The following is an 18,551-nucleotide window of genomic DNA, read 5'->3' on the forward strand; positions in this document are numbered from 1 at the left end:
CTGTATTTAGATTTAATTATTGCAAAACATGGCAGTTTAACAAGTCACTGTTCAATTTGAGAAAGTAAACACACAGACAGGCAACTTGTTTGGCTGTTAGGAATTAAAATCTGTTAAGTGAACACACAAAGAGCCATCTCGACAAGGCCAAGTTGGTAAAAAGGAAGACTTTCGTTGATTGTTGCAGAAAGGCACCGAGAGACTAGGGAGGAGTGTGCTTGCTCACTGAATCAGGACTGCGCTGCAGATTTTTGTCTGGCAGGGCACATCTCGGGAGGCTGGAAAATAATTTGGTCATGGCTGTGGGAGGTAGTTGCGAGTGGGAGGCGTGTGGGTGATGTGGGGGAGAAGGTTTGAGGGGTGACTGCTTGGTGGGAGGAGGAGGAGGAGAAGGGGGTCGGGTTTTGACCGTCTCGCTGTGGTGAAAACATGCTTGACACTTCATTCCTTTCCAGTTAATGTGGAGCGGACTGCAGGATGTTAACCCTTTAGCCGGCCTTTTGATGCTTGGTCTCCACTGTTACACAATAAGTCCTCAAACACTTCCTGCTTTGCAGCAGGGAGGAAACTTTCCATGGCAGTCCGTGGAGGATATCAGTCATGCCGGTCGTGGGAGGGACTCTTACAGTATACATTATTTTCTGGTATCATGTCTACATTAGCTGAGTGTAATACTGTGAGACAATATGACAGGCCTGCTGTGCAATCTTCAGAAGCTGTCATAATGATTTGAAAATTTGACCATCACATGCCAGATACTCTTTGTCTGGGAGAATTTTGAAGAGTAAGCTACATTTCCTGGACCATCTGCCTCGTATGAATTACACAAAAGACAAGACCGGCACCAGCAAACATCCACAATGTTGCCCGGGAGACAGAGGTCACATGAGAGGATGAGTCACAGAAACCCAGAACTACCTAGAAATCAACACTATCGAACGGCCTCACTATCGTGGTGCTCTTTACAGTTTGGCGACATGCAGGAGGATTAGTGTTGTGTCAGTGCATCAGCGACAGTGAGACGTGCCCTTTGCAAAAGACAAGTAAACAGTTAAACTTAATGGGGCCAGAATGTGATACCTCAATAAGAATCCAGCCACTATCCTTTTCTAGAGTGTGTGTGTGTGTGTGTGTGTGTGTGTGTGTGTGTGTGTGTGTGTGTGTGTGTGTGTGTGTGTGTGTGTGTTCATGCAGACCTGGAGAGTAGGGAGTTAATGCAGGCAGGGCTGTGGCAGTCCTCCTGCCCCTCAGCCAGATTAATCATGCAGGAGAGACACAGCAGGCCCCCGTTCATTCTGCCTGGGGGTGAAGCTGTGCCCGCATGCTCTCTCCGTATCACATGGCCCCGGCCCCCCTCTCCTCTACTCTCTCGCTCTTTCTCTCTCTACTGGGGGTGCTGTGGATGGGGCTAGGAATGGAGGAGGCGGAGGGGGTTATTGGTGGAGTGGTGGAACGCCAAAGCACGCAGTATATAGCTTCCTTTCTCTTTTTTTCTTCTTTTCTCTCTTCCCCCTTCACTTCCCCTTTTGTGGGTGTGAAGAGAGTGAGGCAGAAAAAAAGAGAGAAACAGGCATCTGTCTCTCCTGCAAGGAGACAACAACAGGCTCTTTTTTATCTCCCGTCGGAGGGCCCTGACGACAGCAGTGGCCAGGCTCGGTGGATGAAGAGAAGTGTGTGGGGTGGGGGCATACCAAGGGACTTGCCACAGATATCTCCTGGAAACTGCTCGACGATATCTGTGCGCATCAGAGAACAGCCACGGCCATTGTCGGTCTCTTCGGGAAGCAGTTATCTCGACGGCATCGCACAGTTGCGTGTTTCAGCATTTTGCACAAGCACTTACAGTGTGTGTACAGTATAGAGCCATATATGATTCATGTTGTGTTATGTTGCAGGTCTTCGAGATCAGCAGCCTACTGTTAATTTGACTGTAAATAGTACATTTGTGCGTTTGCTGGTATTTGCATGCAAGCAAGATGCACTTTTGTGAAACGTAATAGCGACACTGGTGCCTATACCTCTGTGTGTGTCACACACAACAAGATCCATGTGTATATGTACAGAAGTGCAGCTTTTTTAATTCATTCTTTGGCACAGAGACTTTGTCAAGTGTTTTTCTGGACATTCTAACCACATCAAAAGAGCCGTTGACACACTTTTTTGATAGAACTAAGCATTGTCTTTTCGTGTTTTATCGAACAAAACAATGATTTTACATATGTGCCACAAGAGACACCAGCCTGACTGTGAACTATTTTTCCCCAGCTGGTAAATGTGTACTGGAGAGGTGACCAAGACACACTTTCCCCCCCTGTAATAAATAAAGCACTTTAAACTAAATGTTTAGTGTAATTTAGTTTAACTTTAAAGTCAGTTTAAAAAGAACCCGAAACACACGAAGCTATTGAACTGTTGTGCTGCATATATTCCCAATGTCCTGCCATTTATGCTCAATATACTGTACTATTATCTTGACTAGTTTACCATATAACATGTTGTCTGTATTGTATGAGGTTTGTGCAGTGACATTTATCTAACGTCAGTGTGCAACCAATTCTAACATTTAACAGTACTACTTCTTGCTCTTCTAAGCCATGTTTAGTTATTGATAGTATACAGTACAGTGTGTATATACTTTCTAAATCTGTCTTTCATCTGACAGCATATAGCTCCTGTCGACACAGGAAGCACTCTTATTCACCTGCAACCAGATTCTTCAATGGATTATTCTGCCACTGTACCGCAGCAGAGGGCATTTTTTACTTCATCATTACTGTAATGACGTATACAAAGTTAGAGAGTTGCTTTTATTCACCCCAGCGAGCTGATTGGTACAGATTAGCCGGCTGCTAACCATTAGCTGAAGTAACTGCGATGGAAATAACAGACACAAATGTGAATATATGCCATATAATTTTAGCATTGGCAAACATTTGAGTTTCAATTCAAAGCTTGGGGAGCATCGCTGGAAATTAAGCAAGAAATGTCTGAGCACAGTAATTACACGTGTGGGGGTGGATGTGTGGCCCTGCTGAAATTCAAATTTTACACTGGCTCTGGTGATGCATGCAGGTCTATTTGCTGAGGCTGGACATTTCAAAATTGCATATATTTTCAGTGGACTAGCTGCAACCTTTATTTAGTGTTGTTAGTTGTATTCTGTGAATCAAAGTTTCTCATCTCAATAAAATAAACGTATTTCATTAAAAGGAAATATGTTTATTTCAGTCTCGAAATTTAGTTAGCTACAAAAGCAGAGTGGGAGCGGGACACAAATACAAATAAAAAACACAACAAGAGAGTACTTTAAAGATACAAGGTGTACAAGTTACACAATTTTATTATTTCTTTGATTTCATCATACAAGCTTGACAACAAAGATAGAAAATGTCTCTCATTTTACAAGTGAACATTGCAGTAATGTTAAATATCCCATTACAAAACATATTTCTCCCTATAGAAAAAAAAAACTGAAAAGTACAACCAAGCATCTCTAAAATATTACTGGAAATATTGCAGAAGAGTAACACGGAGCTGGATTATTTGGCAGCGACTGTCTGACTTGATCCACTGGGAGTGACAGACGATGCATTTGGCACTTTCATTGGTCCACAACAGGTCGCACTGAGGCTCCTGCCAGGTGGCAGAGGGAGACATACATTGCATTGTGACAAATAAACAACCCTAAAGCATTCCCAAGGAGGAGACAGCAAGATGAAGGAGGACCCTACTGTGCCTTATTCTACCCCATTATGCCTGCCCATGCCCAGTCTTTTGTCCTGAACCGCACACGTGTGTCTGCATATGAGCTCATGCAAACTGTCTTATAAGTGATGGAAATTATATCATTGGCAAGTAAACAATGTTGTGTGTCTACGGTTTGTGAATTGGACACGAACACGTGTGTTCTTCCCGCATGTTACACAAAGTGGAAAGCATCAACATCAAGTGAATACATGTGATCAATCAATTCCCTGGAGAAAAAAAAATACATACACATTGCGATCAATTGCTTTGGAATTTCTTTCCCACGAAGAGTGTTTACAGTACTGGAGTTTCCAAAAATACAACAAAATCATTACATTCAAGCATTTCCATTGCTGTGCTTTGGGAATGATAGCAACATTGTGAACATTACCATTTTCTTCTTTCTCACTTTAGTGTTGTTCATCCCATTAACCCACTGGCTGAGGCTCCACCTTCGGTGTCCAACATTGTTCAGTGTGGCTTTATTTGATTCACTGGGATGCATGAAGCTGGGTGTCCATCAGAGTTTGAGGATTACCTGACAGTCGGTGTGGTCGTTAGACGCAAGTGGCCAGGCTTGTTGGGTAGAGCAGGCTTGACGCTGCGAGAGGGGGTCTGTGTGGGGGCTGTCGCGCTTTCAGCGCTGAAGGTTTTCATCAGCTGAGCCACCCGGCCGCGCCCTGCGCAGGTTTGGGCGCTCCCTGATGACCCGGCCTGCTCCGAGCCAGCCCTCCGAGACGCTTCTGATGCACCAATATCTGAAAGAAGTGAGAGTCCGATTTTGTTAAGATGTGGGACAACCACAGCAGTGTCTTAATCATTACAACAATTCGTTCGTTGAAGTTTTGTATGTATTTTTTATATTTCAAAATTGGCTGATAATTGGATTTCAAAATCATGTGCAGAATTTATAAGGTCAAAGTATATTTAAATACATGTATTTTAAACTGTATTTGTAAGTGCATTTTCAGTTTCTTTGTTTAGTGCTACACTCTGTATCTGCTATATACTGTCAGATCCTGAAATACACTTTCTCCTAACTTCCTTAGAGGGATTTTGGTATATAATCATTGCTTCATTAGCATTCTCTCTGTTTTTCCTCTTCATTGTGTATTATGGGATGATTTTCGGGGCTGTGCCTCAAGGGGATGTTGTGTACTGTAAACTACAGCGGTCAGTGTCTCGCAGCATCTGGAAACACAACACCTTTTGGGAGCATGAGGACATAAAATCCAGGTGAAATTCGGTTTAAAACCATTAACCATTAACAATGAGAGTTACACATTTAACACAAGTATTTTTGCAAAAGCAGGAATCCAGTCTTTCCACACTACCTGATAACGTCCTCTCCCAAAATACTGGGTCTACATTTTTCCTCACTCTTTTCTACCTGCTTTATTCTTATTTCCATTCGCCTCCCTTTATCCCACTCTGGCTGAGCAGAGGTCATCCTCACTGGAAGTGTAGGGACACAGCTGGGTGTAGTTGGTGTGTGTGTGCTTGCTGAGGTACTGTGTTTTGAAGAGGGTGTAATTGTGGGAGGAACGGAGGGAACAGGAGTAACTGAGGGGAGGGGGAGGGGGTGCCACAGGGACGGCAATGGAGAGCAGACAGACGCTGCTCAGACACCAGAAGGCTTGAGGAGCCACATATTTTTAGCGTCATCCCCGGGGGACAGAGATATGTGAGAGCGCCCGTGTGCACAGCTACAGACGCACACAAGCTCACACACACACACACACACACACACACACGCACACACACGCATAGGCATACACACAGTTTCGGTTGAATTGAAAAGACACACGCATGTTCTCGTGTTACATTCAGGTCCGTGCATGCTCACAGACAAACATGCGCCTTCGCACAGCCCTCCTGCTCATAGATTCAGTCACGCATGCAGCCGTCTCTGACTAACACCATCGCATAGCACACACACGCGCACACACACACACACACACACACACACACGCACACGCACACACACACACACACACACACACATACACACACACACACACACATAGAGGTGGGGTACAGCCAAAACCACACAGGCACTCCCGGGGCCGGGAAGCCTTTAAAGCTCTTGATGTCTTGCAGGCATGAGAGTGGGAGACCCAAAGTTGCCTTGAAGCTTGTGTTATTTTGTATTGTTGTTTACCGTCTCCCCTCGCTCTCTTTCCCCCCCATCTTTCTCTGTGGCTCTAACGCCTCCCTCCACTTTCTTCTTCATCCTCCTCTCCCCCTGTCTTGCCCTGCCTTCCTCTGCCCCCTGACCCGCAGTTCCTGTGTTAATGTCCTCTCGCCGCGCTGCGTGGGCTTGCCTCTGATTGTCTCGTTGTGTTGTGCGGTCACCACGGAAACCTTGGATAGGCTCCAGCAATGAAGGCTGACACACATTCAGGCACGCACCGAGCACACACGCAGTCGCACACACAGAGACACATAGACACAGACACAGGCACATACACACCCATGGTCAGAGAGTTTTTTGAGCTCAGAGCCTCGGTGCAGGTCTGAGTGGAATGCTTAATAGAGAGATAGAGAGAGAGAAAGAGGAGGAGAGGGAGAATTGGTGTTGTGAGCTTGGACTATTGGAAATAAATAATACACATGTATATAGATGTACACATATATATATATATATATATATTTGTATTTTGTATTTTGAGAGTATGTCTTGAAGTAAAACCCTAATACCCTCCCACAGGTAACCTGACTAACCTGTTTTAGCACACCTCAAAAAAACTAAAACATGCTCAAGCTCCACACCTCTCTGCCTGAAACTCTCCCCGGCAGCTGCACTCTTCGCCCTGTCAGCAGAAACCATCATTAAAGCTACCTGCGAAAACACCTATTAAAAATTAAAGAGAATCTCCGCATTAAATCACTCGCCTAGATTGATTAATCTCCCATTTGAGCTTTCGAACGCCACTCCTCACATCTCAGTCCAACTCGTAAAATGTACAGGGAGGACAAAGAGGAGGGGGCGGGAAGCACTGTCACTGACCAGGCTAGCACGAAAATTAAAGACCAATCTTTCTTTTTAAAGACCTCCACGTCTCTGGGAGAAAGAGAGGGAGGGGGGCAGAAGTGGGGCAGAGGGCAGAATTCCCGAGCAGCATGTCTGTGGACTGAAGGGCAGGGAGGAGAGGAGGTGTGTGTGTGTGTGTGTGTGTGTGTGTGTGTGTGTGTGTGTGTGTGTGTGTGTGTGTGTGTGTGGAAGCAAGGCCCTCCTGTGTGGGGGCTGGGGCCCCTGTCACTTATCAGCTCTGGCTGAGCGTCGCCCAGGGCTAGAGTCGGGAAGCTGCGCTGGAATGTGTGTCCTTCCCTCTGAAGGTGAAGAGAGAGGAGAGGAAAGCCGTCCGACGAACAGAGAAGGGTTTATAAACATGAACATACGCTTATGAACGCATACCGCCAGCTGCTGGAGATTGATACTTTTTCATGCACGCACATATGCTAAAATTGTATGACTTTTACACAACACTACACACGTTTTATCTGATAATGTGCCTTCACTCTCGTTTTTATGCAGATGACACATCACATTAACATAGCACCAACTTGACAGTTTGCCTCATCATTTTCCATTTTTACAGATTTTAAAGGGAAAATCCCCAGGCTTTTTAGACGCGTTTAAACACATTTCACCCAGTTTGTATTTGCCCTTGTCCTGAAACAGTTATGCTTCCTGCTGAGAGAGGACACTGATCAAAGTGGTTTGCAGTAAATGAGGTCCTCTTGTGACACAGAAGATGCTTCAGGTAATACAAAAAAGATTTTAGAAAAGGGGATTAGTAGTTAGCAAATCATTTGCACAGAGTAGGGCAACTGTGGCTCAGTGGTGAGCAGGGTCGTCCTTCAATCAGAGGATCGGCGGTTTGATCCCCGGCTGCGCTAGCCCTTGTCGATGTGTGCTTGAGCAAGACACTTAACCCAAAATTGCTCCCGTAGATGTTTTTTTTTAATTTAGGTTTTACCTGACTGTAATCAAAACAAGCTGATAATAAAAAATTAAAAAATAAACATTTTTTTCTTTTTTCTAATCCTCTATTTCTGGCAGCATTAAAGTTAACTACTTTGGATCAAATTAAAACTATTAAAAAACCCTCCAACTCTTCCCTGACAATTGACATCTCGCCAATATCTAGAACTTCTCTTACCTGTATCGTGCTGTTGATCAATCTATTCTGGAATGTTTTGGTGCGAGTTGCCTAGTTTGGGAAATATTGTCCGTAAAGATGTCTCTCTTGAATATAATGGGACTATATGGCACTGGGATTGTGTTGCTCAAAGTGCTAAAAAAAATACATTATGAAAATAATTCAACAGCAGTGTCTTAATCATGACCAGGTTACTCAAAATAATGAACACACATTGTTGTGAGCAGTTTCATGTTGGAGCAATGGTTAAAAGTAAAGTGCTCCTCCATGAAGCTGCACACAACAAGGTTTGCTTTTTGAATTTTCAAGTGTTGTACTCAGAACAAGTTTAGTCCAGCTCCAGTCGGCACTTACATATAAACAAGCGTCACCAACGCAGATTATTAGGTTCCTCTTCTACAACTGTTGTGTGGGCCACAGTCTCTGCTCACAGGATGCAGGAATCCACGCCATCACCCACATTCTAAAGAAAACAGCTGAGGCATGAGCCTTATCCGAACCGGCCTCCTCCTCCCCTTTGGAACAAGCTTCCTGCCATTGTCAAAGACAGACACTCTGTCAGTATTTTTTTGTCCACAGTCAAGACACATTTATTCGGCACTGTGTTCAGCCCACCTCAACTCCCAAAACACCAGCTGTTCCTTTCCCTTTCTTTTCCCTTTTCTTTCATTTGTCTGTTATTTGCTGCCCTGGCATTGCCCACTGGCCTCATATCCAGCCACCAATGTGGGTGCAGGCACACACACACACACACACACACACACACACACACACACACACACACACACACACACACACACACACACACACACACACACACTGAGCCCCTGGTTTGTCCCCCTGCCCACTGAATTCACTGTTTGATGATAATGTTCTATGTTTAGCTGTAAAGATGATTGTAGAAATACTTCCAGGATTTTGCCTCATGGTGACAATATTAAGAAAATGTTAGCTCTCTTGTGTCTGGCTTTTGGAGAGATTTTCATGGGCTCCAAAATCTACAATAAATTGCTAGGAATGTTCAAAATGAATTCAGCTATCTAGAAGCTAGTTTTTTTCTGAAATTATTTACCATTGCATTTCTAAAAAACAAAATTTAACTACATCTTTCCAGAGCAAGTTAGCCTCCAGCAAAAGTTGCAGTCTGTTTACTGTTTACTGTGAATATGCTGTAGGAGGATGATTTTTCCAGCAGAGGGACCTTTTTATAGAGGATTTCTACCCTACCCTTTTTTCTACAGTTTCACTGTTTTCCACTGGATGGTGCTAATGTCCCCTGACACTACCCATTTGTATAAATAACTGAGTCACTGGATGGATGGAGAATGAGTGTTTGGTCAACTCGTGAAATTGGGTGCTGTGTTCAAACAGGATGTATGGGATTCACAATGATAATTCAAACTAGAGGTAATCTGCTCAACATACTGTCAGACTAGTGACAATAATATTAATGTCAAGGCCCAAGATATCTTTTGGGAAGAAAACGACCCGTTCTATCTATGAACGTCTGTACTCACAAAGGCAGAGATATTCAAGTAACACAGTCCACATAACAGATATAAAGAGAGATACAGCATCCCACTGGTTTGTGAAAAATTATAATAACTAGTTAAAATGTAATGCCTGTAATGGGTGTATTTAATAGGTTAGTTTTGCCACCACTGTCCCCTTTACAAAGTGATCTGTTCATACTGCTTTAATGACAACAAAGGCTGGCAAATAGCACAGACGACATTGTGTAAGGCCAACAAAACTTTCCATTTAGATGACATGATTAAATGCTCATATGCCTATAACAAAACATATGACATTATGTTATGTCATTAAACTAAATTTGGGGAAAGTGTTACAAAGATATTTAATTAACCTAAAATGATCTCCTTACTGTCCATTTAATATCAACCAAATGCAGAGTTAATAATTATGCTAAATAACTGAATAGCAGAGATGAAATGTAAGATCTTAAGTTAAATACCATTTACTCAAATAACATGGCCGTTGATGCAGTTTGGGGGAGTTTTATATATTCCTCCTGAAGGACCAGTGGTCCATCTTACCATCAGTCTATCCTTTTGGACCAGACTTGATCTGTATGGCCATGCACCTCAACCAAGCCAACTAGTGAGTGACAATAGAGCTAAGCTACCAAACAAGCAGGTGTGTGGGGGCAATGCCGTACCACCACAACACAAATCCCAGTCACAGAAGCTTTTTCCCCCTCTTGGCTGGCCTCCTCTAACTCTGCCAGACCATAAAGATTCCAGCCGGCTGAGGCACTATTTGGCGAGCACCTTAGATTTGCAGAAATAAATCCTTCTTCAGCGCTGCAGCACTGAGAAACCCATCGAGTATGAAGTTTGTTCAGACCGGTTCTGCTCAGCTCTCTGCAGCCATTATTGCTCACTGAGAAGAAGCAGGAACTTGTGATGACTGTCATACAAGTTAGTTGTAATCTTGTGGATTACATTCTCAACCCATAGCTGTGTCCAGTCTTTCTCCATTACATATGTAACACTAACAACAACAAAAATCACAACAGAATTTAGTAAAATGCATGGATATCCCAATTTCAGGGATGTCTGTATTGGCTGTTTGTCCATGATGACACCAGCCATCATTAATGATGCTGTGTTTGTATTTCTTTTAATAAAAAGTACTAAAATACTGAGGGGACTGGAAAGGTATGAGCTCATTTGATGGACATAGAGGAAGATGTTCTTTCTTTCTTTGGACATCAGAGCCCATATGAACCTTTACCTGTGATGCTATGCACACTCACCTTTCCCACTCTGTGATTCCTGGGGCTTCTGAGGCTCCTGCGAGTGCAGGCCACCTTTGGTTGTTCCAGAGTCCATTTTGACAGTGCTGCTGGGGGAAGGGGATGGTGTGGCAGTGGCCAGCCTCAGATTTGCGAGGCAGAGTCTCGTGTTGACAGAGACTGGTGCTGCATTTGCAGAAGCTGGTCTCACACTGACAGGGCTTGCTCTCGTGAGAAGCCGGGCGCAGATGGAGGGCTGGGGAACTGACTTCTCTTCAGCCACACTGGCTGACTTCAACTCGGGCTGCAGAGGGAAGAGTGACAAAAGGGGACAGAGGAGTGCGATCAGTGTTGACAGCTAATTCACATACAGTGAAATTACTGTCATGTTTGATTAAATCATTGGATAAATGATTCACCAAATTACAGTTCTCCAATGACTTCACCACGCCATAATGAAACACACAGAACTATGGCCACTGATTAAGAGTTAAAGGATGTGTGGAGAGAAAATTATAAGGTGACTTGGAAATCAAGCAGCGTCGCTAATCTTCCTTCCTGATCTTACGCCTTCTTAATCAACAATCTCACTCTCTCCTCCTCTCTCAGGCTGACTCCTTCCCTCTCTAAATCAACTGGAGAAAATCTGCAGCCGGGCTAGCAACAGCCACTAATATATCTGCAGCACCGAACCAGCCCCTTCCTGTTCCCAGAAACAAATGGCTCTACCTACGTACAAGACATTCAACAGAATAATGAATCTTGTCAGGGGAGGCTCAGGCTGTCAGACTGGCCAAACCACCTAAGGTGTGGATGTTCATTGCCACATCGGCATGGGTTGCCCAGCGATGTGTTGGGGCCTGTAAAATAGAGAGTCTGGTATAGATATAAGAAGTGAGGGAGAGACGTCTCCTTATGTGGCAAAGAGGAGGGAAAAACAGAGAGTGGCACAGAGCTCATGCGTCCAAACCTCAAGAGACTATCCCACAAGCCCATCCATCTGCGACTGACGCATTCTCTATCTCTGGCGTTTTAATTCCCTGATCAAGTTCATCAACCATCTGTTCTAGGGCAGTCCAGAAATCTTGCCTTGCCTCTGTAATTCAGCTGTTCTTGCAACGCGTGTCACCTGCACACACACACACACACGCACACACTTGCGTGTACGTGAACACAGAAAGAGAAAGAAAGGCAGGGGAGATGGAGAGCATACTCCCCAGACAACCCAAGGTGATGATGAAGCCAGTGGGAGGACAGTTCAGTTCAGCTGTTCCCCGGAGAGAGCTGCGAGGGGTGCGGCAGCTCAGACGAGCAGGAACACAGAGAGAGAGGGGAAAGACGATCTGCAGAGAGGCTGGGAGTGAGGGGACAGCTGGCCCAACCACCATTTCCTGTTACTCACAGAGGGTGGGACTGCCATGAAAAGACACGTAGGCACACTAAAGCCACATTTCAAAGCGCTGAAGAGTGGATCGTTATATCCTGTTATTCACACCTGTTTTTAAAATGTGCAGACAACACTAGAACGTAAACTGTTATTTGCTTTATAAACCATCTAGAATATTTACTAAGAGCAATAAATGTACAAACTGGATTGCAGCACCTATCAAGAAAAGAAAAAACTACAATTACTTTGATTCATAAATACCTTTTCTGTTGCTGGAGGTGATGAATGCTCACTCACTGACACCTGTGGGTTTAACGAAGACATTACACAAGTGTTACAGGCCATGATGCAACCCCAGAACACGGAGCTCAATTATAGCACGCAGTTGCTCCAACTCACCGGCAGAGGGAGTGAGGTGCTCGTCTCCTCACACCTCCCCTGTAGGGAGAGACAGTGTCATGTTGGGTTAGAGGCGACATGTCATCCTCTTTGAGTCAGTTGGCTGTACTTTAATGAGCAGGGAAGTTAAGCAAGAGTTGATCGTATAAAAATAAATATTGCAAATGATAAGTGGGCTCTTTAGAATCTGTGCAGAGAATGTGATGATGCGAGTGCATGAAGATCAGTGACCGGCTGCGACGCTCATACTTCCACTGTGCGTGCAAGCGTGCAGCTTTAGTTCAAAGAACCATCGTGGTCAGGCCAGATGAGACCTCGGCTCACTCTGGCTCAGTTTGTGCAAGGTTGCCATGACAACGCAGCAAATCTCTTTTTAAGATAGTGTGGAAAAAAACCCAATATTATCTTGTTACGTGCATTGGGTCTTTTTCAAAATAAACCTCCGTCTTGACAGGAAGTTAGGCACAGGCAACAAAGCCACTCTCAAAGGTTTAGGAAAAGAGTGGTTTGCGTTAACTTGACTGACTAACCACTCACATGAGGTCAAGCTAATGTCAATGTTTACTCTCCATTTTAGTTATGCACAGGACAGAGCACAGACAACACCTTGGATGAAAAGGATGAAAATGGCACAGCTGGCATTTCCCACAACTTAGATGCAACCTGTGAACAGCCCATATCTCACTCGTTGTAGTCAGTGTTCTGAGTGTCTAATAATGGGTGGTTGTGGATTTACATTGGAGTTAGTATCAGACACCGAGGGGCACTGACCAAGCATCAGCATTTGACCGGTCAGGAGTGAGACCGGGGAGGGGAGGAGACAAAAAAGACTTTGGTATGAGTTTGGTCTGTCCGACCAGTGATTCACAATGTCAATCTTTTACATCTATTTTATTTCTATCAGCCTTTTATATCTTCACAATTCATGTACGGAGTGGTAAATTGTTCAACCAACCCCGCTAACAGAATAATTATTTTTCCTATATTGGGTTGTTTTGTTTCATCAAATAAGAAGACTATACCTTGAATAAAGAAAGTAGCACTTTAGTAGCACTTAAATGGCGCTTACTTATAGCACTTTGTAGTTTTGCTTTCTTGAAGAAATTGTACTTTCTTGATTCTTGTTGTTCTGAGTTTGTACTCATGTTTGAATGCACTTATTGTAAGTCGCTTTGGATAAAAGTGTCAGCTAAATGAAATGTAATGTAAAGAGGCCAGGTCATTTTACAGAAAAAAAAATAAAAATAAAGAGAAGCAATAGTATGAAATCCTCTCTGTTCCCCAGCTTGAGAATCATAACAGATTTGGTTTTAGGGCCACAGACAAATAGCTACACACCTTTAAATTCAGTGAAATTCCAGGTTGTGTATTACGAGCAAGGGTCTCGCTTTCAGTTCTGCTCTTCAAGATGGTTTGATGGCTGCAAAACACAAACAGGCCACATCATATTTCTTTACATATTTCTTTGTATATAAGCTATATTGTCTTTCATATGCAACATCATGATTAAGGAAGCATGAACCCCTGATAACCCATCAAACTGTCAGTAAACAACACGGAAAAGATTTTTTTCCGTGTTACACTGCCTGTAATCAGAAAAACAACTGTGTCTGTGTTATATTACAAAAGTATATTACTATGCAGTGTTCTGAAGACTCTGCGCCTTCTTTTCTCCAAATCCTGAGCAGATGAATTTGGTGGTGAGCTCATCCAACTCCCCAATCACGATGACTGCCACATCTCCATCTCGACCGAGCAGCCAGCTCACATTCTTACTGTTGGCTGGAGGAAACACACACAACACAGGGAATATAGTTAGTGTGGCTATAATACATCTAAATAGTGTAAACATTCTCTATTCAAAGAGGAATTCAAGAAACCCAAAATTAAGGCATTTTATGATATTTTACAGGAAGGGCAGGCACACTGAAAACAGGGTAAAGGAGTCCGCATGTTGCACTTCTGGTTCCCTCATCCCGACATCTATGTTTTTTTATTCATATGTTTTTATTGGTTTTAGGTGAGATGCATGAAATGAGATATGTGGCTAACACGAGCTGACGAAATGTTATTGTTTTTATGTCACGATTACGTCAGTAAAGACCCCCTCTTGTGAGTTTTGAAGCTTTTAAGCGTCTTCAAAAGGTTGCTATCAACTAGTGCAGTTAGTTTATAGCTTTACATTGGCTTTTTACTTCTGCCAATTGCATCCACATTTCAAAAGTAATTTGGGAAGACTCTCTTGCTGAATAAAACATATCAGCATTATCCAAATGTTTTTGCCATGAAGCTTATTTTCTGCAATATTGCAAATTCCCTTTGGCTTTTTGACGAAGGAACTGGTGTGATGCTAACTTTGGCATACATAACTACTTCATCCCTGCACACTCTGTTCTTTCCAGTCATTGTCCAACACTTGCTCAGTTTGATCAAAATAATACTTTATGCTTCCATTGCCTTCTTTTTCTGACCTTCACGAATTATGTTACAATACTGTGTAGATACATATTCTAGCTCTCTCAGATAATCAGCTGTAGCTCTGTACATTTTAGTTTCTTCTGAGAAGCTGAGGCTGCTAGACCAACAGGATCAACAGCTGGTGGGACCCAAGCTACAAATCACTAATGAGACCGGACCTTCAGAAAGCAGAGCTGACAGGGAAATGCTACCTCATTTTGGTATAAATATACTTGTGAGGAATCTTCCATTTACTGTTTTCATTCCCTAATCTCAATACAGTCTGAGATTGTCATGACTACTGTCTGGGAGCATACATTCATAGAGAGGAACCAGGTGACGTGGGCTCATAGGGTGAGAGCTTGTTGTGTTGGAAACCGTTTAACATACTTTCATGGTGAACTGGTTTTGCCAGCCTGCCCTGTGGATCGTATTGTAGCAGGGCATACCAGGATGACAAGCGCAGCAGGCAGAGTATACCTCGGTCGACAAGTTATTAGTCCAATCTGACAGCTACAACCACAACAACACCCTTGCCAGGTGAGAGGAATCCTGTCAGCTGAGTAAAGGAACCCAATGAATGGGACTGTGTCCGTAGCCCCACTGTAACAGACAGACACAATTTCAAACTTGTTGTATATCTTCAGAACAAGACCAAAGTAACTCATCGGAAAAGTTTAGTCACATAAACTTTGTCTCTGCCTCATGTGAATGTCACCAGTTTGCACACAGCATAACATGCCATGCACACAAACACAGCAGCACATAGTCATGGGTCAGAGTACATGAACACAAATTACCACAAAGGCAGCCTAACCACAGTAAAAGTCCAATGATCAAAAAAGGTGAAAGGCTGAAACTGTTAACAGCAGCCGGGAGAGACGCCGGCTTCATGCGAGGCATACAAACAAACTTGGCATGTAAGCTCTCCCCTAAGGCCGTCCAGATACAAATCTAACTCTCTTTGTTTCTCAAAACACATACATTTCCTGCATGCTTCCTGTTTCGCTCCCTGCTAATTGTTTAAGGGATCGAGTCTGGACTCACTTCCTATTTTTACACAGAATCACAAACTATCCATCACTTCCTCTGCGCTGCAGCCTGTGTGGAGAGGAGTTGTGTGGCCATGTGATCTCAGCCCGCATCTCAATCCAGGCTCCTCAGGACAGCTGCATTGGTCATTAAGAGATGAAAAGAGCACTGTTCTCTCACTCTGCACCACAGTTTATAAGTGCTTTATTAGCCAAGACAACACAGATCACATTACTATGTCAATCAGAGTAAATGCACCCACTGTGCTGTTAATTGGCTGTAAGTAATATTCAACTGGGTTTTCAGCAACTGTTGTGTACTTCCAAACCCTCTGTAGTTTGCTTTGTCATCTACACTACAGTAGGAATCCTTCTGTGGAGTTTAAAAATAGAGCTGTTTATTATGTCAGAGTCAGTACACCATGCGCTCCTCAAAGTACTTGCTACCACTAAAGAGAAAATGCAGACAGGCAAGATTCTGAACTATGCGTCCAACCAGTTTCAGGAAAGAGTTTCTGGTTGTTTTGTTTGATTGCTGCATGTATGCTGTTGACTCAGACTCTCGCTTTAGAGAAGAAGACAGTTCCTGGCAGCGTTCACACCGCCAGTGCATTTCCCCCCTTGCTGACATGCTTTGCTATCTATATATTTTCCATCGAACGCACGTTCCAGATATGACTATCCTCCTCTGACTTCTCTAATTTAGGCTTGTGTGGTCTGACAGAGAACAGACTTATCTAAATGAGAGCCTGAGAGCAAAATATGTGTGTGTGAACACGTACCCACACAGCCACATACTTTACACTCACCATGACGTAAATATCTCAATCACGATGGCACTTCTTAAAACACTTTTCGGACATATCTGTCTCTTCACACCCTCATTTCAGAGTGAATATTATTTTACCGTGCCATATACTTTACTTTGCTTGTGTAAATGTTAGCGTCAGCTGCGAGTCTGATGTCAACATGAATTCACCTACTTCATCGGTCCGCTGTAATTGTTTGGGACGTTAGATAGAAATAGAACTCCATGTGAGTGAAGTATAAACACTTTGCTTCCTGTCTGTATATCATGCTGCATTACACACACATTAATGTGGAGCAGCTGGTGTTTGTCAGCCCAAGTTTATATTTCAGGAAACTTTAAACTTGCCAAATGGTCTTCTGGTAAACACTGTGCCCGTCTTGGCTACCAGCACACAGGAGATAAAGTTCACAAAGGTGATGTGTTGGTGTGGTTACCTTTTTTTGGCGTTGTTCGCTTGCACTCAGCGTCCCCCCCTTCTCTGTCTAGTTTCTCCTCCCGTTCTTTCCAGCGGCGTACCTGCTCCTGGCGCATTTTCATGAACAGAGTCTTTTTCTGGTCCTCATTAAGAGCATTCAGCACATCGGGTTCGATGAACATGTCCTTTAAAATCTGCTGGAGCATGTTGGCGGCTGAGTCGTGGGTTACCTTGGTACCAACTGGCCAAGCGGATGGAGGTAGGAGGTGCTGCCCCTCGGCCAGCAGCTTCTTGAGGCTGACAGTGTTGGTTTATAGTCTCATGTCATCAGAAGGAGACTTTCACAGCTTCTTTATCCTGAGATCACTGGTATTTACCCCCATAAACTCTTTATCATCAATCGAGGAACGTGCACATTCTCACACACACATTGCTCACACAGAAAATTATGTTTCCTCTCTGTGTTGTCCCCACCCTACTGAGGTGTCAGTATTCTTTGTCTTTGGAGGTCATCATTGGGGCTTTCTACAAGAAAAAAAGAACAGGAAACACTTAAAACAAACATTCGGAAGATTAAGTGGTGGGCTATAGATACTACATGTTTTTCGTATGTCCTATATACATCTCGATCCCACCTTTGTCGCTTTCAGAAACTTTTTTCCTTCCAGACATTTCTTTAGAAAGTCTCCTTCAGTAAGTAGGCTGTGTTGTCCCTCCCTTCATGAATACGGAAGAGCCCAAACCCTGTTTCTAAACTGACACACTGTAGCCCAGAATGGGAGGAGATTCCAAAGGAATGGGACTGCTTCTGTCATCAGAGGCCCCCCTCCCTCCTCCTCCCCCTCCCTACCACACATCCCTTCCCAAACCCCTGTTCCTTTCTCCCCCAAACTCCCATGAGATAGCGGCTCCATTTTAACATTGTCAGTTTCTGGTTGTAAGAGAAAGAAAACAACAGGGTCTAAGGCCAGGACAGCATGAGCCGGTTTCTCTAATAAGGAGATTGCAATGGACTCCTCCAATCACAGTGGGTAGTTAAACAATGGCTACCACATAAGCAGCACTTGGAGGGAAAGGAAGCTTGTCTCAGACTGAGAAGTATCACTGGTGGAATACAGATGTGTCTACTAAACACATTGTAGGGTGCAGAGAAGGAAACCCATGGAAAGGGAAACGTACGTAAGTGATACACAACACAGGGGAATTGTAAGAGAAGGGTAGAATTCGTTGAAGTACTCACAGTGGGATGTAGACAGCCGCTCCACTGCAGAGTATGCTAACTAAGCTGAGAGAGTCAGAGCGGCTATGGGTCCTCCTTGTCTTTGTGTGTGTATGACTGGGCTGATGACATCACAGCATTCCATAATCTCCCTCCCTCTC

The 18,551-nt window shown here is 43.8% G+C and overlaps 1 protein-coding gene across 3 annotated transcripts; it reads right to left on the reverse strand.

The window, feature by feature from the left end:
* Positions 1–3,436: 3,436 nt before the first annotated feature.
* Positions 3,437–18,431, reverse strand: LOC306733251 (uncharacterized protein). 3 transcript variants are annotated; one of them, XM_079214463.1, is made up of 8 exons: positions 18,412–18,431; positions 17,191–17,696; positions 14,095–14,239; positions 13,796–13,877; positions 12,458–12,496; positions 12,320–12,361; positions 10,693–10,975; positions 3,437–4,505 (listed from the first exon to the last, which is right to left on the reverse strand). In XM_079214463.1, the coding sequence occupies exons 2-8, from the start codon at positions 17,375–17,377 to the stop codon at positions 4,282–4,284; spliced, it is 1,002 nt and encodes a 333-aa protein (XP_079070589.1). In that variant the 5' UTR covers positions 17,378–17,696; positions 18,412–18,431; the 3' UTR covers positions 3,437–4,281. The 3 variants fall into 3 exon arrangements, with proteins under 3 accessions (XP_079070589.1, XP_079070588.1, XP_079070590.1); XM_079214462.1 differs by lacking the exon at positions 18,412–18,431 and adding an exon at positions 17,807–17,873; XM_079214464.1 differs by lacking the exons at positions 3,437–4,505; positions 18,412–18,431 and adding exons at positions 8,328–8,444; positions 17,807–17,873.
* Between the last annotated feature and the right edge of the window lie 120 nt (positions 18,432–18,551).

This window comes from Taurulus bubalis (genome assembly GCF_910589615.1).
Source record: "Taurulus bubalis genome assembly, chromosome: 2".
Classification (NCBI taxonomy): Eukaryota; Metazoa; Chordata; class Actinopteri; order Perciformes; family Cottidae; genus Taurulus; species Taurulus bubalis.

Bases quoted from the DNA above. Each gene is read 5' to 3' on its own strand.
- LOC306733251 (XM_079214463.1), bottom strand. From the start codon at position 17,377: ATGCTCCAGCAGATTTTAAAGGACATGTTCATCGAACCCGATGTGCTG. The intron at 13,878-14,094 runs GTAATATACTTT...TGTGTTTTGCAG, and splicing joins AGTCTTCAGAACACTGCATA to CCATCAAACCATCTTGAAGA. The intron at 12,362-12,457 runs GTGAGTTGGAGC...TTAAACCCACAG, and splicing joins GCACCTCACTCCCTCTGCCG to GTGTCAGTGAGTGAGCATTC.